This window comes from Chrysemys picta, chromosome 1 (genome assembly GCF_011386835.1).
Source record: "Chrysemys picta bellii isolate R12L10 chromosome 1, ASM1138683v2, whole genome shotgun sequence".
Taxonomy (NCBI): domain Eukaryota; kingdom Metazoa; phylum Chordata; order Testudines; family Emydidae; genus Chrysemys; species Chrysemys picta.
Genome location: NC_088791.1, coordinates 296,906,288 through 296,930,910, shown reverse-complemented (window position 1 = coordinate 296,930,910; position 24,623 = coordinate 296,906,288). Strand labels below are relative to the sequence as shown.

At 42.2% G+C, this 24,623-nt stretch overlaps 1 protein-coding gene and 1 long non-coding RNA gene across 2 annotated transcripts in view; one reads left to right on the top strand and one right to left on the bottom strand.

Annotated features, from left to right (window-relative positions):
* Positions 1-24,327, bottom strand: part of ITM2B (integral membrane protein 2B) — a 33,303-nt gene extending 8,976 nt beyond the window's left edge. Inside the window, exons 1-3 of the mRNA XM_008168410.4 lie at positions 23,981-24,327; positions 2,541-2,669; positions 411-617 (exon numbers count right to left, since the gene is read on the bottom strand). Of these exons, the coding sequence (XP_008166632.2) occupies positions 411-617; positions 2,541-2,669; positions 23,981-24,079 (435 nt within the window). The 5' untranslated portion in view covers positions 24,080-24,327. The remainder of the gene's footprint in view (positions 1-410; positions 618-2,540; positions 2,670-23,980) is intronic.
* LOC135983224 (uncharacterized) lies at positions 617-3,171 on the top strand. The gene is made up of 2 exons (XR_010600817.1): positions 617-1,528; positions 1,588-3,171. It is a non-coding gene; the product is annotated as an uncharacterized LOC135983224 (long non-coding RNA).
* Positions 24,328-24,623: the final 296 nt, after the last annotated feature.

The following is a 24,623-nucleotide window of genomic DNA, read 5'->3' as shown; positions in this document are numbered from 1 at the left end:
GAAGGCTTCTTCCACCCTACATTCATCTCTACTGTTGCTGATCACAATCTGGCTTCATGTATTTTCAGCAATAAGATTAAAATTTTCTTCACGTTCTTGTATTATGACAAGGAAATGGACGTGTTTGGGTTTTTTCCCTTCTCTTTTCATGAACAAGAACACTTTATAAATGGTGGCTTACAGACCAGGAGAACAGCAAGATTACCATCAAATGTGCACTCTGTACACAAGGTTTAATAATTACTTCCAGTTTCTGAATACCAAAATACTGCAGAGCTCACACTTTCACACCAGTAAAATAACTGAAATAATTAGAAACCACACAGATTAAGTTCATAAAAAAAATAAGCGTTTTGAAATTTTTTTTTGTTTTTAAATGCTTTCAAGGATTCTCATCAGACGTTCCTTACCCGGTGGAAATCATGAACAATGTCTGCTGGATCACTGTCAGCAAATTCTGGGACAGGCACACTGATGAATTCAACATCCTCCTCCTCAAGGATCTGAACGTTTTGCTCAATTGTCTGGTAGCGAGCAGCTGGAGCACGTGCATCAGGCTCAGTCAGAGTTAAGTCATCTTCAATATATTTTATTCCACAGAAATACACACCACCTTGCTAAAAAATAAATAAAATAACCTCAAAGCAAACAACATTTCAGCAAGTTTATAAAAAAATTAAAATGTGACCAACTACTATGCAAGTTTCCTCAGATAGCGATGTCACTGCACCTTAAACTCTACTCTACACCCACACGGCTCTTCCATTCTCAAACTTCTCCTGAGCAGACACTGCCCATCATCAAGCTAAATTACATGTTTTTCTGCCAATTTATTTAATTCATAAGCCTACACTGGATCAATTTTAGACAGCATAGCTCTTCTACATAGCTTGAGTAAGAGATTAAGGACCTAGAGTGAAATCCTGGCCCCTCTGAAGTCAATCGGAATTTTGCCATTGACTTCAAGGAAGTCAGGATTTCATACCTGGTTTTTACCCTGGCCTTCCATAACACATTACTGCAGGTGCAAATAAGACATGCATACCTCCAATTACATTATTTCTGAGCAGAATAAGGTACTTAAAAGTTTTTATGCCTAAATCTGTGCTTACAAATTGTAGTATTCAATAATCAGGTCCTTAAATATATTTGATTATGTTTTATGTTCTAGCCTAAATCCTTTTTAATTCATTTATTCTGACTATCCAAAACAAGTTCAGGAAGTCCTTTATAATCTTGAAAGTTTCCTAGATTTAAGACTTTTTAAGTTTGTTTACAAAGTGAATTCATTTCTGATGTTTTAAACTACAGCTGTCTTCACTCACAAGCTGTAGCCTGTCAACTATAAACGTTATTTGCAGTATGACCACTCTCACCTGAGATAGGCTAACTCCAGAGGAGTTAACTTGGGTGTGGATAACTCAAGCTAACACTGTAGTGCAGACAAGCTCTTAGACTTACTCCTGGTAACCAGAATATAGCTTACACCACTCTGAATTTCATCCAGAGTCTGATAAAGTCTAAATTGGTACAATTCACAGAGAAAGCCAGAATCCAGAACAAAACAGAACAGAAAGGTATAAGAAGATGCAAGTTAAATTAGACCCCTCCAGCCCCTCTGTGCTGTTTGATCAGTTTAGACTCCCGTAGACATTAGCAAATGGATGTAAATAGGATCAAGTATCTGGAAATCAGGCTGTCAGGGAATGGGATTTTCCTGGGAACCCTCCACGCACAGGTCTTGCCCCTCCCACAAATAGAGAGGAGGAGTCATGTGGAACACACTGTGTTTGGCCAAGGGTGGGAAACTGCCGCCACTGTTTCCCACCCTTGGCCAAACACAGTGTGTTCCACATGGCTGGAGTCTGTTTCGGGGGTGGGGAGGAACTGGATATTAGCCAGACTGACACATTAGCTACCCCACCAGCCCCATGAAATTCAGGGTCTGTATTATCATAATTTCCACAGAATTCCCATGAAGTCACAGGGGAGTCCCTTGTAGCATAGCTCCAATGGAACTGCACTGCCAGGGAGTCAGAGCCAATGCAGAGGTGTAAAACCTCTGTAGAGATAGCTCTGGCCTCCTGCAGATCCCAGGTTTAGGGGCTTGTTCAATGGCCTACTCCACAGGGGGATGGGGGAAAACCACTCTTCCCAACTGAACAATAGGGGAGAATTCTGTGGAATTTCCTGACCCAGAAGTCTCTCTCTGAGTTTTTCCTGTGGGAGCAATAATCTGGCCCAAGGAGTCTTATACCACCTTACACATTCCCTCTGAATCTGGTCATATGTGGAGGAGAGTAATTTATCCCAGAGTGAAACTGCCAAAGACACCACTCTTCATGAATTCCCAAATGACCTATCAAAGGAGGAGGACTGAAAATAATTTCTGAAAAAGCTATACATTCAGCCCTTAAACCTATAGAAGAATAAATGTGAATAGAGAGAACCAATAGCACTCTCTCACTCACTCTCTACTAAACAGTGCAAACAGGGAGAAAAATGAAAGTCCTTTACCACACAAAATGTATTTAGCTTACCTGGAATGCAAAATATTTGTACAGATAGGCACCACCAAGTATCACACCAGCAAGCATAAAAGCCACTCCAAAGCACATACACCAACACCAAGCTCTCCTCTGTCCAACAGGCACCACAGCTTCAGGGTCCTAGAAACATAGCAAAGGGAAATTGTCAACATAACATTCCAAAAGACACAAAAGATTGTGGATGTACCTGTCTATTTAGTGCAAACATTTCCAGCATCACTAGAAAATATTGGGTAATTTTATTTCATATTTGGAAAAAATACTTTAAACTTATTCCATGTTAAGGTTTACAGCAACACCACCTATGGTGAGATTATGATGAGATAAAAACAGCTATAAATGCCGCAACCTCTTACTGCCATCTTCTTGGGCTGACCCATCAACTGGTTACTAACGTCAAAAGCATACAAGCTGAGGAGTCATGGAGAGCATTCAGGAATGGTGAAGTCATTTGAAGCATCATTTCTCTCACAGCTGAGCTTTTCACAGATTGTGTCCAGAAAAGTATCCATTTTTAGGCTAATTTTTGTGAAACAATAGCATGTAAGGGACCTGGATTCAGAAGAAGCATTAGGACACACTTCAGTATGGTACAATTTAAGAGGTTTGAGGAATAATAAGCTTAGGGCAAAATCTGGCCCCGTGATATACGACTGTGATTGGTGAAGAAGAGGGAAATTCATACTAGAACTCTTTTGAGCAATAGATTGCCAACTAGGGCAGTAGCCAGTTCCCTATACTACCAGCACAACAGAGCATTGTTAAGCCCCACTCTGTACATATTGTGCTACATGTGAGGGATGCACAATGCTCCTCTTTGGAGCAGTCATAAGGAGTCCCATATCATGCATTTCCTCCTCAAGCCATCCTGAGCTGGTGCTTGCAGAAGGACGCCTATGTCTATATCACATGATCAATACCCTTCACTTCCCTCACTTCTGCATAATTCAGGTAAACGAAGGCAGGATTTTGCCCTTGGTTTCTTAGGGTACATCTACACTGCCAAAAAACATCTGTAGCAGCAAGTCTCAGAACCCGGGTCTACAGGCTCAGGCTCGCACTATGGCACTACAAATAGCTGTGTAGATGTTCCCACTCAGTCTGGAGCTTGGGCTCTGAAATATCCACCTCCTCAGGTTTTAGAGCCCAAGCTCCAGCTGAGCAGGAACATCTACATGGCTATTTGTAGTGCCACAGTGTGACCTGGGAGACTCTGCTGGGGAGTTGGGTTTTTTTGCAGTGTAGGTGTACTCCTAGAGTCTAACCCCTTCCAATCCATAACACTGATAGATAAATGTCAGAGTTTGCATCAGCAGAAAGTAATTCATTATACCATTCCTACTGGAGACAACAAGAAATCATGACAATCAGGAAGACAGAAAATAGTAGTGAAAAATAAAAGTGGAAAAACCCTAGATACCCCTTTTGCTAAGAGGAAGAAAAAGTTTTGCTTTAGAGTGATGGATATACTCTTATCTTTCAGCAGATACTTTTCATGGCTTTTGGGTTTGTTTTCAGAGGACCCCATGCAATTATTACAACAAGCTGTTATAGCATTTAATAACTAAATAAAATGTTGAATTTTTAAACATCAACGTTCTAATTGTAACCTATTCTCTAGGTTGCTTAATAGTGGTGTACACTCGCAATATATAGCAAGCTTCCATACCCACTTTTCTGCAAGGTGACAGCTGTCAACAGCAGGTTAGAATAGGGTGACCAGACTCCCGATTAAATCCGGATGTCCCGATATCGAGCAGTTCGTCCCACGTCCCGACCGACGTACGGTCGGGATGCCATTTGTCCCGATATTTTGTTTTGGGCGGGTTTTCCCCTCCTCCCCCCTTGTTGCTTAGGTGGCGGTGAGAGGCAGGGGGAGCACCTTTTCAATTGTTATACTCACCCGGCACGTCCGGGTCTTCGGCAGCACTTCGGCGGTGGGTCCCTCAGTCGCCGACAGTATTTGGCGGCGGCTACTTCCTTCTTTGGCGGCAAAATTTATTACCCACCGCCGAAATGCCGCTGAAGACCGTCAGCAACTGAAAGACCCTCCGCCGAAGTGCTGCCGAAGACTCGGACCGGTGAGTGTAACAATTGAAAAGGCACTCCCCCTTTGGCGGTCCCAATATTCTGGAATTCTCATCTGGTCACCCTAGGTTATCAGGTTAACAGGATCAAAACTTTTCAAAAATAATTCACAACTTATACTTCATTACTAAAAAAGCTTTTTATATTAACTTGCAGAGTGCTGCAAGAAGCAAAATAAGTGCATCTTTCTTTTGGCAGGTTTTCCATTTATTACAGCTAGATACATCACTGATTTCTGTTCCAAATACAGAACACTATGAGCTCCTGAAAGATGCATTATCTTGACCTGAAATGTAGGCGTTATAAATGTAAGCTATTATCAAACCTTCTAGACCAATAAAAATGTTTCTATGGAAAGCATAAACAAATTCTAATTGAAGCAGAGTTTTTAACTGATAAAAATTCCCCTGCAGCATTTGCAAGGTAAGCACTGTAACCTCTGTGCTAATGCAGAAGACCCTGAAAGTGAAAATGGCTAGAAAACAATATTAAAAATGAAACTGACTCACCACAGCATAAACAGTGAAATGCAGGTAGCAATTTTAAAAATCCTTTCAGTTTTAATTGTTAATTATCTAAGGATTTTTTCATTAGCTACATGATTTTTAAACTGACATTGTTCCTTCAAGTGAAAGGCTGAGGATGAAGTTTAATACAATACCCATGGTAATTTAATTAAGTTTCAGGTCAGTTTCTGATTCACTGTGGATTCTTCAGTCAAGTGTGTTCAATTATAACTCTAAGTCAGGTAAAGCAAGGATTTTTATTATTTTTATATTGTCCCTGTACTAGCAGGTAATTTCATATCCCAAGACTTTTCAAACTATGAAGGACATCTACATACAACTTTTTTTTTTTAAATGCTGCCATTGAAATTGCTGTAGATTAATTAGAAAATAGAAAATGAGGATTCAACACTCAGGAGAGAGGGATATTACATAAAAAGTTTAGCATATCCTTATTTTTAAATTATCTCAAAACAAACTAATAGTTTTAAGTTTGTTTTAAAGAGAGTAAGGGGGAAATCCAAACAGCATTGAGAGAGAACAGTCACTTGTCTATAGCAAACAAAGAATATTCCAAAATAGCTATTCAATTCAATTGATAGAACAATGAAAAAACTGTGGAGGAGGATTTTACATTATGTACACCTATCCCCTAGGAATTGGACTTAGACCACAAACTAATTTCTCATATACCAAAAGAACCTCCAAATAGATTGAAATTACTTTCAAACTCCTTCCAAGATGGTGTGAAGTTAAAACAGATGTTATTAATATTCCTAACCTAAATATTTTTTTTCTTCGATGTATAAATGATAGATGTAAACTGAACATTCAATACATTCCCATAATCCTTCAATGTATAATAGCTACCGTATATGCTCATTCATTAGCCTCTTCGTTTATAAGCCGACCCCCGAAGATGGTTAGGTAAAAATAGCAAAAACTGAATGACCCTTTCATAAGCCAACCCTATATTTCAGGGGTTGGCAAACTTTGGCTCCCAGCCATCAGGGTAAGCCGCTGGCAGGTCAGGACGTTTTGTTTACTTGGGGCATCTGCAGGCATGGAGCCCCTCAGCTCCCTGTGGCCGTGGTTTCCCAATGGGAACTGAGGGGCTCCATACCTGCAGATGCTCCAGGTAAACAAAACGACAATGTATTAGATATTCAATTAAATGATTCCATAGAGTTTAAAATCATCAAATTCTGGTGTAGACCCATTTATAAGCCGACCCCCACTCTTTGATGCGTCAATTTTTACCAAAAATATTCGGCTTATGAACGAGTATATACGGTAAGTATTGTTATTATTTGTGAATATATGCCTAGCAATACTGTACTAAGATATTTCACATGTATGAATTGATTTGTAGCACTAATTTGCTCACAATCTGTTGCCAATTTTAGCACACAGTTTCAAGTACAGTTTGCTTATTATTTAGGATAGCACATGAGATTATCACATCTCAGTAGAGCTAAACCACAAGTATCAGGCAACACTGAAAAACATTCTCTGTTCAATATTATTCATTAATTTATCTAATTTCCCTTTTTGAAGTGGATAATTAAGTAGATCAATTAGGTCTTAAATAGAAGCACTTAATATTTATAGTTTTGGTTATGTATAATTTAATTAATCCCACAATGCTAGATTATTCTACTTCTAATTGCTTGCTACCCTACGATCAAGTTAAGTTCCTAGCACACAATACTGTTTATGCTAAACTAGAATGACCCAAGAGCAAATTGCATCGCCCTATTCCGGAACAGACCCCTGCACCTCAGGATCAATACACCTTGAATGCGAAATGGTGTTGCTGATGCCTACCCTCTGTTAGGGTGGTTCCTGCTTTGAAAGGGAAGCATTCATTTAGAGCAGTGGTTCCCAAATTTTAACAACCTGTGAACCCCTTTCACTAAAATGTCAAGTCTCATGAACCCACTCCTAAAAATGAATATTTCCAGGGATTTTCTCCTTTACTTGAGTATAAATTATAAAAGCAGTGATCTTGGAAATATAAAATTTGTTTTATGACATTATTAAATAAATAATGTGTATCATTGCAGTATTTTTATTACATTATGAAAACGGCAACACTTCCAAGATCTCACTTTCATAACTTGTTTCACTTTGAATAAGCCTGTTATAAGACAAGGCTCATATGTTTCATCAAGGAGTATCAGATGTGAAACAGCATGAAGGTATTTAAGAAGCCAACTCAAAGAGTTCCTCCTACATAAGCATTCAGGTCTTGAGCAGTCCAGGCAAACAACACACGTTACAACAAAGCCTAAACTTGTTCTTCATAATAATTTTAAAAACAATACTAGCTGCCTATTTAATTTTCAAAACAGCAAAAAATATCCACCTCCCTTTCCATTTCTTATAAGGAGTCTTGAAGTTTAAATCTCTCCAGTGTGATAGAGATGCTTGCTTTGATCTGCTTAGCTCTTGGAAGTCCAGGGGCTCCAGGTTGCTGGCCCTGTGCTGCCTGGGGTTCCTAGGGACAGCTCTGTCCGCCATTAGGGAATTTTTTCCCCAAGAACCCCCTGTAACGTTTCACAAACCCCAGTTTGGGAACCATCGATTTAGAGGGGAGCTCCACTAATGAAGATTGTGCCAAATTAATATCTACCCAGCTGCCCTCACTACACATCATTCCAAGTCAATATTACCCATTTTGGGGTCCGTAGTTGCCCTGCAAAGGGCCACTGGAGAGGCAGAGGTTGCAGTCTGTCACCTCAACTGTCCTTTCTTGGGAGACTTTCTGCTGGGGAGTCTCCACCAGCAAAATTCATCATATAATTGCTAGGTGCATGTAGGCCTTCAAGGATATGCCTCCCTCCTTTCTTCCTACCTGCCTTTTACGGGCAGCAGCAATCAATCCTGGCCCTTCCACTTTTAGGTCTCATCTCTGTCCCAGTGTGGCTTTCCCTTCTGATTCCCAGTTGGGTCCCTGATGCTATGACAACTCCATACAGATAATCTTCTTTGATGCAAAATGCTTTAAGTGGAGACTGACATGAGCCCAGCATTTGCCCTTTGTAAGACTTCATCATTCTAAGATCAGAAAGGGACTCAGTGGAGATTTGACTAACTCACTTCCCTTGGAGAGGGGTCAAACAAAGGTGTCTGCTCATGCTACTTCTTTTTAATTTGTATAGTAATCGTATAACGTTTAAATTAAAAGATCTAGAATTCCACAATCTGAATACTGTGGAGCAGCTCTTTTATACACAGATAACAATGTTTCTTTCATTATGCATTTGAGATCTAAGGTTACTGGCCAGGTTCTCTGAAGTTTGCTTGACCTGGCCTCACTGAATAAATTATACCAAGATTATGGTTGTTTCATTTGAATAAAGATTATTTTGCCTATTGTGGTCAGTGGATGGCGTCAAGCTTCGCTCTGCCTGTGTCCTTCTGGAATTATAAAGTGCTCTCTTGAGTTGTTCAAATGATACCAAAATTGCCCATTGAGCATAACACTTTTTAATTCCAGAAAAAGATAGAGAAGCCCTTATAAAAATATTTAGAACTGATAATAGACAGGTGTAACTTGTAAGTAATTATTTTGGGAAACAGGTTAAAAGAAAAATAACATAATAACTTGTAGCCCCACAAACATCTGCAGTTACTCCTTTGATGAAGTGTGCCAAATACTCTCTTGCTCTTTTCAGTTCAGCTTCTAGTGCTTCTGCATTTTGTTCCAATATAAGTATAAAGATTCGACAGCACCAAGTTAACATTTAGGGGAACTTTTTTAAATTCTAAGAGGACAGCTCCTAGGAGAAGCACTCAGACAAAGATATTCCTAGATTGGATAATCTCATGAGGATTTACAGGTAAATCTTCCCCTTCTGTGGACTTTTGTACAATACTAAACACTTACAATTTGTTTCATGCTTAAGGTACACACCCAGCCAGCTCACATTCCAAAAATTATGACAATCAGGCCTTTATTTCTCTAAGTAAATTAGGGATGCATCGCAGAAATATACTTTCATCCATTTGTGCAGGAACATTCAACTGAGTATTAGTCTGTCTAAAGCCAACATGATGTGCCATGAAGAATTTTGTGATCAGCAAGCAGTTACCTAAAAGATACTAACCCATATTTAAAAGTAGCTATGGTGGAGACAAAAATAAGATTCAAAATATAGTTTATAAATATTTCTGCTTCAAAAGTGCCACATATTGCCTTTGATCTGCACATAAATCAAACAGTATATGGTCCAAAGTTTACTAAAAGGATGTTTACATCATAATACATAAACAGGCCATGATTATCTATCTGAAAATTGAATCTATATAAAGGGCTAACATTTGTGTGGGCAGAATGACGCTTCCCGCTTAGAATGTGTTCAAAACTGTTTTCTTAGGAAGGTCCTTGGTGTTTCACTTTATTTACACAGTCCCATGATATGTACTAAAGTAGGTTGTACATCCTTGGAGGCAAAATTTGAGTAATTAAGCTTTTAAGTTGTGAGGTGGGGAGAAAAATAATTAAATTAGTGATGGATAATAGACTCCCCAAAAAGTGTTTGTTAATAAGGGAAGCTAATAGTACTTCAAAATATAAAATTGGCCAAAGGCTGTTTAAGACAAAGGTGCAGGATGAAATGAATAAAGGATGCTGACCTATACTGACTTGCAGAATTGACATTTAAAGGACCCTTCCAAAACAACTGTGTAGCCTCTTGCCTGAAGTTTGCTGAGAGTGTGGAGTTCTAGTCATTGAATATTATGGATTGGAAATTAAGGCAGACTTTTACAAGACTTCCCATTCAGATGACATATACTACAGTTCTGAGGGCTGTCACACTGACATGCCTCTCAAACATCATTTTTGTCCCTGCTAGCAAAATTAGATAGATACACTGATCTTTTAACTTGCTGTTTGAAATACTGTATCCATACAACTTGGATATTTCTTTAGATCAGTCAAGTATCAGAGGGGTAGCTGTGTTAGTCTGGATCTGTAAAAGGCAACAGAGAGTCCTGTGGCACTTAAGACTAACAGATGTATTGAAGCATAAGCTTTCGTGGGTGAATACCCACTTCGTTAGACGCATGACGATCAGTGGCTCTCAACCAGGGGTCCAGGGCCCCCTGGGGGGCTGCGAGCAGGTTTCAGGGGGTCCTCCAAGCAGGGCCAGTGTTAGATTCGCTGGGGCTCAGGGAAGAAAGCCAAAGCCCAACCACATGGGGCTGAACTCTGGGGCCATGAGCCCCACCACCCAGGGCTGAAGCCAAACTTAGCTTTGCGGTGGGGGGCTGTGGCATGGGGCCCCAGGCAATTGCCCTGCTTGTTACCCTCTAACACGACCCTGGCTTTTATATGCAGAAAACTAGTTGTGGTTGCACAGGTGGGCCATGGAGTTTTTATATCATGTTGGGTGGGGGAGGGGAGCTCAGAAAGAAAAAGGTTGAGAACCCCTTCTTTAGATGGTGAATCATGAGAACCTCTATTCCTCTAACGTGACTTTATTCTTTCTAACCTCAGCCAATGAGGTCTAAAAATTTCCATGGCCTCTTCTGTATATATGTGGTATCTGAAATCTATAACCCTTCTGCAGCAGCACTGCCAGTTTCTCTTTTCGGATATCAAAATAAGCAGGGAGATGTCCTTCTATCCAAAGCCTGTCAAGGGTTTGGGTTTTTCTTAGCCTCTCTTATGCCACTCACATAGCTTGGATGAACCAAATACCTGAATTATGTAAAATAATCTGTTAGCTAGCTGGCACAACTGAGAATCACTTCTTGTTTCTTCTATAAAATAATATACAGACACTATGAATATTTGTTTTTCTCTCTGTTTGTACAGAACTGGGAAAGCTGCTAGCATTCAAACAATTAAAGAGTTTTACAACGCATCAGGCCAAAGATCCTTTTATTAAGATCTGCATGCTATGGTAGACCAAGAACTCAACTGAATCAGTTGGTTCATCCAAACTGCATACCAGCACAACCATGAACAGTGACACAGGTCCCTTCTGGCTTTGGAATCTATGAAAACACATTAAGGTAAGAAAGGCTTGAACCAGCAAAGATCATATTGGAAGGGGAACACGTGTGTGGGAGAACAGGACTGACAGAAAGGGAGGAAGTTAGACATGTCTGAAAGGGTAGAAATAAGGAGCAGGATAAAACTGACACAAGAGAGAAAGAGGGTGAGTAAGACAGTATCTTTTATTGGACCAACTTCTGTTGGTGAGAGAGACAAGCTTTCACACTTACACAGAGCTCTTCTTTAGGCTACAACCAAACTGCATACAAAAAAAAAGAGAAAAAACAGACAGGAGGAAGAAGAGGAATATGGTGGAAAATAAAGACTACCGGCCTGCACGTTACATAGTCATTTTCATCAGGGCACAGTGGATATAAAGTGCTACCAATTTAGAATGGAAGCATTTTATACCCACTCTACATTAGTGTGGAAATTACACAAGGTGCAGAGCAATGGAGAATCAATCGTGCCCTACAAGTGTAATCCTTCAACTCTCACCCATGCGAGTATCCTTACTTATGTGAGCAGTCCCATGGACTTCTCATAAGAGGGTTACAGAATCAGGTCCTAGGAGAATAACTGCTAAGAATGAGGACAGGAAAAGAAACCCCAAAAGGGAGAAACTAAGGAGTCCAAAATGACTGAAAATGACCACTGACTCATTTAAATTTAGGAGGAATATTTTTAATTAATTTAGCTCTTACAAGGAAATACAAAAGGAAAATGTTTTTGAAAGTTCTGCCTTAACTGAACAAAACAAGGACTTCAGAATTACGACATCCTAGTGTGCCTAGAAAGCATAGCAATTGGAGAAGTAACCACATAATATACAGTGTCTACATACATCACTTAAAAGATTGTAAATGATCCATAGTAAATGAAAAAGTGTTAAAAGCCAGAATATTTTGATATATACCAAGAATGTTGAAGTGTCTTCCTTGTGTACTATTATATACTCAACTTTAACATTTTGTTGATATAGGTTTTGCATTGAATTTCCTCAAGTATTCTAAGAAAGAAAAGTTTCAGAGTAGCAGCCGTGTTAGTCTGTATCCGCAAAAAGAACAGGAGTACTTGTGGCACCTTAGAGACGAACAAATTTATTAGAGCATAAGCTTTCGTGGACTACAGCCCACTTCTGCATCCGAAGAAGTGGGCTGTAGTCCACGAAAGCTTATGCTCTAATAAATTTGTTCGTCTCTAAGGTGCCACAAGTACTCCTGTTCTTTTTAAGAAAGAAAGAAGTTTTGATGCAATAGTTTACATATTTCAGTGTGGTTTGTAATATAGTGATTACCAATTCAAATAATCACACCCATTATTTATATTATATTCAGCAGTATGTACTAGATGTATACTTATTTTGTTAAAAATTGGAAGTTATAGTGGATATCATTAAAAATTTATTTTTAAAAATTTTATTTAACCATTCTTAAGTTAAATAACCTGATATTTTTTGCCAAGTGTGAAAATCAATATTTTCCCCTCATTCATTCTTTGATTACTCAAAATTGACTAAAGAGTTTCACTAAACTTCCAATAAATAGAAAATATAAACTTTTGGACTAAAATTAAGTGTGAAAATTTCAGTTCAAAGTTGAACTTTTTTAGGTGTATTATATAGTATTCTGGAGTATTCTGTAAATAGAGGTTTAGCTAGAAAGTGCCTATGCTACATAAAACACAATCTTGCTACTGGTCTTTACTATCCTTGGTAAGTTTAGTCCTTCTCTCTACATTATTTTTGTCTGGGAATGGCTGAGCCATTACAAACATTGACTCTATCTCCCCTTGTAAGTACTCTCACACTTATCAAACTGTCTGTACTCGGCTAGCTTGATTATCACTTCAAAAGTTTTTTTTTTCCTCTTAATTAATTGGCCTCTCAGAGTTGGTAAGACAACTCCCACCTGTTTATGCTCTCTGTATGTGTGTATATATATCTCCTCAATATATGTTCCATTCTATATGCATCCGAAGAAGTGGGCTGTAGTCCACGAAAGCTTATGCTCTAATAAATTTGTTAGTCTCTAAGGTGCCACAAGTACTCCTGTTCTTCTTTTTGCGGATACAGACTAACACGGCTGTTACTCTGAAACCTACATTATTTTTGTCATCCTACTTGCATATTTATTCTTTAAATATATCCAGACTTCCTTTTGATACTTGTTTAAGTCTCATAGATATTAGTGTCAATGGAATGCTATGTTGGTTGAATATCCACATCTTCCATAGTCAAGCACTGATGCCCCCTTTATCCTAGAGACCTCCCTAATATACTACACATATATCACTGAGTCTCAGAATTTCTGAGTTCTATTCTTGGCTCTGTCACAGACAGAGAGACTTTGGACAAGTTATAAACACCATGCCTCAGTTTTTCCATACATAACATGGAGTTAGCAAAGCTTCTCTATGTTATATTATGTTGAGATTGTTAATTCATTAATATTGGTAAAGCAAATCTTTGGATGGAAAGTATCAGTAGCGCGAAATAGTATTAAAAGTATCATACCTAACAGTTGGGTTGAAGGGCTTAGATTTAATCAACTTCTACTTCCAACGTAAATTATTATAATAGTTTCTAAAGGGCTTAATTGCAATGGGACTGCTTATATGTTCAAAGCTGAGCATATGCTCAAGTGCTCTGCCAGATATGGGCCAGAGTGCTTAGCACCCTGCAGAATCAAGCCCCTTATGAGCTCATTGTGGTGGCTACTTTTGCTTTATACTTTTGCTAAATAACAAGAGGATTTTCTACAACTACAAATGCTGAACAGGTGAATTAACCAAACAGTATCACACACAGCAGCTTTGCAAAATTCAGCTTGTCCAACCACTTGGAGTAAGCAATTTCTGTTTTGAACAGCAAACAAAATATCAGTATAGTATTCCAGTCTACTCCTGGGGGAATTCTGCACTACTGCACACATGCATAATTAATGAGCTGCACATATTTTTGTTTTTTTGCGCAGAAAAAAAACTTCTGCAGAAATGTTGCCACCGTTCCACCTTTTGCCCACCAGAGGGCGCTGTGGCACAAGAACAGCAGCAACTCCCAGCAGAAAATAACTTCTGCAGTTCCGCCTTTTGACCACCAGAATGCATTGTGGCAATAGAACAGAGCAACAGCTTCCAGCCAGCTAGGTAAGAGAAAAAGCCTGCCTTCTTCCCAGCACCTGTCAGGCCAGATCAGAATACAGGGGCTATGGGGAGACAGACAGAATGGGGCTGCTGAAGGGTCGGACAAGGGCTCATAAGGGCTAGTGGGGGAGGACAGACTGGGGCAGGAGCTGAATGGGAGTGGAGGCACAGGACCACAGGGAGGAGGGAGGTGCAGGGCCACATGGTGATGGGGGAGGGGGTGCAGAGCTACATAGGGACAGAGGGTGGCTGATTGGAGGCATAGAGACACATGGGGACGGGGGAGAGGGGACAGGGACACATAGTGACTGGGGAGTGCCTAGGTGGGGGCACAGAGCCACGTGGGGATGGGGTGCAGGGCCATATATTGATCGGGGGAGAGGGTGTAGGAACACATGGGGATGCGGGCAGATGTGCCTGACTGAATGTGGAAGGCTACAGGTCACTCAAGGTCTGCATGGGGGAAGCTCCCTAACAATCCCTCTCTGTCCCCCCCAAAAAAACCTGTTCCATACTTTTCCCACCCATATCCAATAACCCTTCAAGTTCACACCCAGGCTCCTTCCCAGCAATTTACTTCCCTCTCCCTCAGCTCCTCCATTACCCCTGACACCCCCAAGCCATTGCACTGCTTCTGAGGGGTGCAGGAAATACAGTTCTTTATTATAGTTTAAATGTATTATTACTCAGAGTTCTGTATTAATATGCCTAGTAAGGAATCTATTTGTCAAAAAACATTTGCTGCATCTTTTTTGTTGTCAGTATTGTTACAGACTTACTTGCTGACAGGTATTTTGAAATAAAATGACCAAATATAATTGAAACTGGTGTGATTATATTGTGTTATTTTGACAAATAAAAAAAGCAGAATTTTAAAATATTGTGCACAGAATTTTTATTTTTTTGTTGCAGAATTTTTAGGCACAGAATTCCCCCAGGAGTAACCGTCATGTTAAGGGTGGGCAAGTAAATTATTGTCCCTTGGCTGGCAATTTTTCATGCTAATTTTGTATGGCTGCTAGACAGAAGAATCTTGCTACTGGATGTGGCATGGTCCACTGAGAGTGAGGAGACCTGGGCCTTATTTCAGAGTCTGTCACTGACACACTGTGTGACCATGGGCCAGATGCTACACCCACTGAAGTCTGTTGCAAAACTTTCATTTCAAACCCTTGGTATTTCTCTCTTCTGTTTTGGTTTCCCTGTCTGTAAAATTGGGAATGATATACAGTTTTGTAAAGAGCTTTGAGTCTATAAATGAAAAGCACATTAATTCACACTCAGGATAAAAAGCACCAGATAAGTGGTAAGGTAATTAATGCTGTATAGGCACTCCTCACTTAACGTTGTAGTTATGTTCCTGAAAAATGTGACTTTAAGCGAAATGATGTTAAGCGAATCCAATTTTCCCATAAGAATTAATGTAAATGAGGGAGTTAGTTTCCAGGGACATTTTTTTCACCTGGTACACAGTGATGATGATTGTGAAGCTTGGCTGAGGTGGAGGAGTCAGAGGGTGGATATTTCCCAGGGAATGCCTTACTGCTAAACGAACTAGCAATTGACTGAGCCCTCAAGGGTTAACTCTCAACACTCTACAAGACAGCAGGAAAGGAGGGAGGGCAGACAGAGACACACACCCTGTGTGTGAGAGAAAAAATGCGCATTTCCCCTTTAAGTAGCTGACCCCAGGCTTAAGTACACTGCCTTGTTAATTAAATCAGCTTGCTAAGACCAGCAGCTACTGCCTAGAACAGGCCTGCACAACATGCGTCCTGGGCTCACTGTGGCCAGCGGGGGTTGAGTAGGTGGGTTCACTGTGCGATCCGTGGGGGGGGTGAGTAGGCAAGTGGCGGGTGAGGGAGGGGGACTGAGTAGGGGAGCGGGCAGGCAGTGGCGGGGAGTGAGTAGGCGAGCTGAAGGGGTGGGGAGGGCCTGAGGAGGTGAGTGGGCAGGAAGTGGCAGGGGCTGAGTAAGAGAGCCGGGGGAGGAGGGCTGAGGAGGCGAGCGGCGAATCGGTGGCGGACCTGTTCTACTGATCTGGTCTGGCTCCCATCCCCTCTCCCAGGGCCGGCTCTAGGCACCAGCAAAACAAGCAGGTGCTTGGGGCGGCACATTTCTAGGGGTGGCATTCTGGTGCTGGCCATCATAGGCGCCGACTCCGGTGCCCCCGCCACCCCAGTTTGCCATCCCAGCTTGCCTCCGCTCCGCCTCCGCCTGCTCCCCTGAGCGCGCTGCCGCCGCTCCGCTTCTCCCCCTCCCTCCCAGGCTTGCTGCGCATGAAACCGCTGTTTTGTGCAGCAAGGCTGGGGGGGAGGAGAAGCCGAGCAGCGGGGCGCTCAGGGGAGGCAGTGGAGGTGAACTGGAGCGGGGAGTGGTTCCTCTACCCCCCATTACTTCCTGTGCAACCCCACCCTAGCTCACCTCCGCTCCGCCTGCTCCCCTGAACGCGCCACTGCTCCGTTTCTCCCCCCTCCCTCCCAGGCTTGCCGCACGCAAAACCGCTATTTTGCACAGCAAGGCTGGGAGGGAGGAGAAGTCGAGCGGCGTGCGCTTAGGGGAGGCGGTGGTGGTGGAGCGGAGGTGAGCTGGAGCGGGGAGCGATTCCTCTACCCCCCCATTACTTCCTGCGCCCTGCCACCCTAGCTCACCTTTGCTCCGCTTCTCTGCCCTCCCTCGCCCGAGAGGGAGGGGGGAGAAGCGGAGTGGCGGCACGCCCAGGGGAGCAGGCAAAGCAGAGGTGAGCTAGGGCGGGAGGTCGTGGGGGGCCCGCAGGAAGCAATGGGGGGGGGGAATGCAGCACGCCGCGGGAGGAGGCGGGGCTGGGGATTTGGGGAAGGGGTTCGAAAGGGGTGGAGTTGGGGCAGGGCCAGGGGCAGAGGGGCATGAAAAAAAAAGGGGGAGCGGCCAAAATTTTTTTTTGCTTGGGGCGACAAAAATCCTAGAGCCAGCCCTGCCCTCTCCAAGGGTTGCAGCTGTCTGGAGGTGCCTGCCTTCCACACCTTCCTCATTCACATCTTTCATTCATTCAACAGGGCAATTGATTACAAAGTGGGGGGAAGATCTTATTCTACTTCTAGCAAAAAGACATTTTTCTTTTCCCTTAATTATACTACCTTAAGGGCCCGCTATAACAAATTACCGAGGTTCAATACTGCTGTTTCGGTGGGGCGGCGCTGGAGAAGGAGGGTTTGTTTCCACGGGTCAGGTGGCGCTGGGGGGGGGGGGAGGGAGGTGTTTCGGCGGTGCTGGGGGTCTTGTTTCCGTGGGGCAGGCAGGCGGCGCTGGGGGTGGGGGGTTGTGTTTTGGGGGGGGCTGGGTGGTGCTGGGGGGGGGGTTGGCGGCGCTTGGGGGGTTTCGGCCCTCAGCTGTTTTCTTTGGAGTAATATGGCCCTCGCCGCTTTACAAGTTGTGCAGGCCTGGCCTAGAAGCTCCCTCCGTTGGTCTTGTGTCCCCCCTGCTCTATGGAAGATGGGGTAAGCAGGATGCATGAGCAGGGGGGAGGGGGAGATACGCTGATATTAGCCCCCCTTTTCACCCCTCCCCCCATACAGCAAGCAAGAGCCTCTGGGAGCAGCTCCAAGGCAGAGGGCAGGAGCAGCACATGACAGTGAGGGGAGGGACATCTGCACAGGGAACTTAGGGGAGTGGGGAGCTGATAGGAGGGGCTGCTGCTCCACGCTGGTTCCAACCACCCACCAGCTAGCTGCAAGGGGCTGCTCTTCCTGCAAGCAGTGGACAAAACAGGCAGCTGCCAAACGGAGGATGTTAGAAGGGAGCATTTCAGAACTTTAAACGAGCATGTTCCCTAATTGATCAGCAACTTAACATCGAAACAAGGTTAACGAGGATGACTTTAAGTGAGGAGTCCCTGTATTATTAATTTACACCTGTGACTGGGTAATCCAATGCAATGTACAGAATTTTGCCAGTCATCAAGTGGGGAAAAAATTATATCAAAAGGTAATGCATCACTGAATTACTTCAGCATTTATTCTGTCAATTGTAGTTTAGTTTTTAATTACAATACTTCATAATGTTTTTGCAAGTACACTGTAATACATATTTATGTAAAAATTAGTCTTAGCAATGCAAAAAATTACTACATAAAACTGCTGAGAAACATGGAGAGAAAGTGGTTTTGTACACATTTAAGTGTCTGGAGTGTTTGTCTACTATACATCAATTATATACAGAGCCTGCAAGTATACCATTAATGCTACTTTATTAAATTTCCAGAGTAATCAACGTTTCACAGGAACATGTCAATTTTGAAGATTTTTTTTCAACAGGAAAAGTCAAAACAAATCATTTTGACTCTCTAATTTCAATACAGTAAAAAATGTTTCATACTGACACAGTAAAAGTTTCAATTTCATTTTTGTTTTAACTTTTATATATTAAACTAGTAATTTCATTATACTCTATTTAACAAATTATAATTAATATGTATATTTATGCTTTGACATTATCAAAATGATATGATTTGATAGTTTCAAACTGAAGTTTTCTAGAACTATTGTTTTGCAGGAAATTTCAGCTTTTCACTCTGATTCAAAACAAAAACAAAAGTTTCAAGTGTTAGAATTTCCCACAGAACAGCAACTGCAGATTCTGAACAGCTCTACTATGTACAGAATACATTAAATAGTTATATAATGTTTACATTGAAGCCAAGTTCTTTAGACCTTATTAGGAAAATATATATACACACATCAAAAAGTGTACTTAGGGATGTGATAGATCGGTGGTTTTCAACCTTTTTTAATTTTCAGATCCCTAAAAAATTTCAAATGGAGGTGCAGACCCCTTTGGTAATCTTAAGACAGTCTGCGGATCCTCAGGGGTCTACGGACCACAGGTTGAAACCTCTGTGATAGAACATAAGTGAAATTTTGTAGAAACATGCATTTCAAAATAATTTTATGTCATCACCTGTAATGGCACATTATAGTACAATGCATGTTATTTTTCTAAGCACTGTATAGTGTAAGGGCATATCTACTTATGGGAACACTATTTATGTGACATAATTTTATGCAAAAAATAGTTCTCCAGATACATTTAAAAAAAAATGTACCCAAGTATCAGTTTGTTAATCTGACAACAGAGAAGATAGTTAGAAATAGTCTATGTAAAACAATTTTCTGTCTGCCCATGTATCCTCCCTTCCATGTACTGAATTGATTTAACCTGAAATGGCATTCATGGACATCAACATTATTTTGTGGCTGGTGAGACAAACAACTGCCAAGGTAGTTATTGTGGTAGTGTGGTACAAATATCTTGTTTAAAATATAATATCAGTGTACTGGAAATGAGGGAAACAGTATTTCACCATAGCAAAGTTTCATATTTACCGTTCAAGTCAGGAAGAGATTTAAAACGAGAGAAACACAAAAGGAAGTAAGATATGGACCATTTCCAAGAGCTCCTCTGCTCCAATATGTTCATTTCTACTGCTTGAAGAAAGATTTGCAACCAATGTTCCCAGCTCAAGGTCAGAAAGTTCAAGAAATGAATCCCAAGTTTCCAAGCTATACCATTAACAGCAATTGTTTTTGGTAGAGTTCCAGTGAAACAAGTTTTTTTTTTTTCTTTTAATTTGTAATTACTTTGTGTGTGTTGTTCACTCAATTGTTGGCAACATCCTCAAAGGAGCTTTATAGGCAATTGTGCAAAGACCATCATGATGTTGTTTTTAAGGAGGTATATTATTTAATCAGTAGTATAGATGACCATGCAAGAATTTACCTCAAAGGGTGGCAACTAGCCACTCATTTTCCTTTACTCCCTTTCCCAAGAATCTCAAAGTTAAAATAAATCTAAGATTCCTCATGCAGAAAAACTTTGTTATGTAAAAGTCAACATCCTTGCCTCTCCCTCCTGCACTCATTTGAGGACAGATGAACCTGTATGGCCAAATAAGGAAGCAAGAGACATTTGCACATCCTTTGGACCTGAACTAGAAGGTTAGTTATTTTCTTTTGAGGTCTGGGACAAGTTCAGTAACACCCCCACCAAAACAGTGGGAGAGGAAGAGGGAAGTCAGCCTGCTCCAATTCTCTTTCCTATGTTTCTTTAGTACTGGCACCCTAAAATACACAGCAGGCAAATCTATCATACTCCTGAGGCAGGCACAAGCTGTCCAGTTTAGCCATCTACATTGTCAGGGGAAGGTTGGCAGAATCTCCTATCAAAGGCTTCTCCCTCGCTTTGGAGAGAGGTCAAAAGAGTCCCCACAGAGAAAACTTTTGCCGACAGGGATAGAGTTGCCAGGCCTCCACCAAAAAATGATGCTACCAGGGAAAAGAAGGAAATCTCTGGAGAATAAAAAGCAGCTACATAAACTTCCCTATATATTTAAAATGAGTAAATTTAGTTTTCCTGACACCAAAACAAGCACCATAACATAGTATACAATGCCAACACACCTTTATCTGTAATCTTACAAGTACAGTGGTCTAAGATCAAAGACATGATTATCCAAATCTAAGCTAACCAAAAACTGGCTATCACCCACCAAGGTGTGACTTCATCAAATATGGCTTTATGTGGTGAAGTTATGAAGACCTACAGCCTTGAAGAAGCCAGGTTGATGTCTGGTATTGAAGGAATTGACCAACAGCCTTTGAAGTTTGCTGAGGACCCAGAACCCTTTAGTGGGGACTTATTCTACTGAGCAAGCTCTGTCAAATATCAGAAGGTTTCAGGCATCTCCATAAAACTTAAATCAGAGGTTCCGAATGGAATGCCTTCAGCAACTGTAAGTAGGGAGTCATTTTTGCAATTCCAAAATAATATCTTGATAGATAACTATGCAAACACAGAGATTAGTACTTCTAACTTGTGAAAAAAATTCTTTATTTATTGATGTAACCAGTTCGAACACATTATTGTAAAAGCATTACACTATGGGGAAGTTACACTGTAAGAGAAGTTCAATAAAAAGTTAGCATAAATATCTATTTAAAATATCTCTCTCCCCTCTGCCACCACATTTCTCATCATTCCCTTCTTCAGAGATTATTGGCTAGGTCCTCAGGTGTGCCTTGGCTGTTCCGTGCCACATCGCCAGCATACTTTGGCTGCAAACCCTGTCTAACCAGCCCAGGGAGGATTACCTCCAGGGTGATCTTGCAATAAAATACAGCAGAGGTAGAGAGCTGCTCCAGTACAATGTGATGAAGATGGCATGCAGCAGAGCAAGGCAATGCAAAGGGAGTTTTATGCCACCTTTGTGTAGTACCACTCCCCCCTGGCTTCAGCTTCTGTCCCTTTTGGTCATACCAGAGATCTACCTTTGTACATGAAGATCATCTGGTTTGCTATCACCTCTCCTTGGAGTCTGGGGGTAAATGCTGACCATGCAATTACATATGCTTACCTCTGCCAATCTTCTTCCACTTTCCCTTTCCTTATTTTTTCTTTAAACCTGAGAATAGAATGTCTCCCAGGACTTTTTCAAAAATAAATAAATAAAATAAAAAAAATTACAGCAGCGTATATTTTAGGTCTGTACTTGGGTTCTAGACCTATTGTTATCCTGCAATATAAGCTCAATACATTATGAAATACTGGCTTAATATACATGTTCTCATAACACCCTCATCTCCTTAGTAACTAAGCGCCTTCCAGCATTGCATTAAACAATGTGACTAACATCTGTCATGTGTGATTTATTCTCTCTCTCATCCTCTCCCCAGAGAGAATTGTGTGTGCAGTATAGTTTTTTGTTTTGGTATGGTTTGAGTTGGTAATGTTTTAATGCGTATGTTGCTGTGTTTATAGTAAAGATGACAAGGTTGAAAAAGTGAAAGTGGAAGGAAGATTTGTGGTGGTTCTTAGACCCTTTGAGAGTTCAGTTACAAAACAGCATCTCAATATTGACAAGTCCACTGGTGGGTGTTGGGCAACTTCCTCTCCCAAAACCTCAGATAAGTATCTTTACTTAGAATTTCTTTTACTTCTGCTTGAAAAGGCCATTTCAGGAGAATTCCTTGGGACCAGTTCTGACAACTAACAGAAGTGTGTCCAGGACAGATTCAAAGCCTCACCATCCCTGAAGAATGCTCATTTGCTGCTGGAATTTTATTTTAAAATTCCTGCCTGTACATTTTATTTTAAAGCTGTTTTTTAAGCTCTGGTCAGGCAAGTTTTGGCCAGTACATCTGGTAACAAGCCGAGGATCCAGAGGAACTTAATAAGTAGCTACAGTGAAACTAGACAACCTTTTAATCTGTCTAGTAAATGTTTGACGTTTCTGTTTCCAGACAAGCAAAACAGTAATAAACAGAGCAAACGTAATTTCTAATCCTGTACCTTATTCAGTTGAAACTACTAAACTCTACAGGAATGAACTCTTGGTCCCATTCAAGTCCACATGAAAACTCCCATTGACTTCAATAGGGTAGGGTTTCACCTCAAAAGTTTTGCCTGAGAAAGACTGGCCTTTAATTTGTACCCCAAATATTTTCTTAAAACAGCTATAGGTTTAGAAAGCTGACAAACAGTATATGTCCAACAGACCCAACTACACAATTTGGATGTGCGACACATAAAAGATTATGAAAGCATATGAAAACTGAAAGATGTTTATGATTACGTGCAACGTGCAATTTTAAATGTCTCAGTTTTAGTTTTTGTGGGTTTTTTTAAACGTGCAAAGTTTCAGCCCAGACAGACACAAACTCTACCTCTGAAATTAAGATACAGCAGAAATGTAATCAGATTTCCAATAACAGTTCCACCATCATAAAAAAGGAATAAATACTTGAAGCAATTTCCCAAATGTATCAAAGCGCTCCAACACACTTCATTTGATTGTCATCAGGTGGATTAATGTCTCATCCTGTGTCTTGCTGGACACTAACTTTGTGCTTTTTCCATACAAGCTGTTAATATTTTGTAACTGATCAAACACACACAGGACACTCTAACCTTGTCACTTTTGCCCTATTGCAGAAGAGACATTTGGCTACGATCAAATGTAGTTGAATATCAGATTCGTTCTCTATTCGTAAGCTAGTATATGCTGCATTTGTAGAGGGACGGACTCAATCTAATACATCTTTTCCTAGGGCTAACTATGCTGTTCCTAAACAAGAAACCAGCAGCCCTTTGCTATCCCTCTAGCGAACTTGAACGACGGATCCGGACTGGCCACCACAAAAGGAGAAGAACGCAGCATAAAAAAGCCAAGTTGGCCGTAATCCAAGCGCTGTCGGGCTACAAAAAACCCAAAGTACAGGGAAACAGAGCTGTAAAGCTTGTTCTCACGTCAGCCATTTTAGAAGCCTGATTTGGCAAGGGGCTCACTGGCCCCAGCTTTGCAGCGCCTGCTGCTCCCCTCGCTCTGCCGCCCTGCATTTGGACATGGATTGTTAGCAGTCACCTTATTTGTCTTTCCCCAGGAGGCCTCTCGTCTCCCATCAATAAATCAGAGGCGGATTTGTTTGCAAGGAGCCCAGGCTGCAAAGCTCCCGTTCCACACCCCCCGCTCGCTCTCACTTCCAGCTCCCAGTGGGGCTTTAGCTAATCTCCCCCCTCCCCCGCCGGACAAAGCCACTTGCCACCCCTCCCCCCCCCCCGCCCCGGATCTCACCAATGTGATTATTGATCACCCCCCCCCCCCCAGCCGTACAGCTGGAGCAGGCCGCGGCTTCCCCCGCCCCGCGGCTCACCTTGGGGTCCGGGCCCAGGATGAGCACCTGGCTGTTCTCCTCGTCCTTCTTGGCTGCCTCCTTCTGCGCCAAGGCGGAGTTAAACGACACTTTCACCATGGCGGCGGCGGCCCGAGCTGCAGGAGGGACAAGACCGGGGGGAGGGGAGAGCGAGCGAGCCTGGGCGGCGGCGGGTTAAAGGGGTTCAAGGCCCGGGGCTGGCTCGGGGCTGCTGCGCTTCAGGCTGGGACCAGCTCCCCTCGCAGTCCAGTCCGAGCGCTAAGGTGCGGGGCACTGCCGGAGCCTCCCGTGGGGGCGGAGAAAGGAGGCGGCGCCTGGCGGGGGGGGGCGGGGCAAGCTGGGCCTGGCAGCCGCCGCCGCGGGGGGAGGGGGCTGCCTGCGCCGGGGCGCAGCGGTGTCCTTTGCTGCCGGGCCCTGGCCCCAAAGTGCGGGCACGCTCGGCGGGGCGCCTCCGCCTTTGCTCCCCCAGATCTGCCAGCCCTGCACGGGGCCGGGAACCTTCCTCCGGGTTTGCAGGGTCACATAGAGCAAATCCCGCTTCAGGGGCGCTGGGTGGGATTCCTGCTACCGCCGGACACCCAGCTCGGCTACTTTATTGCTGTCTCTCCCCCCTCACCCCATCCACTTGTTACATCTCGTCTTT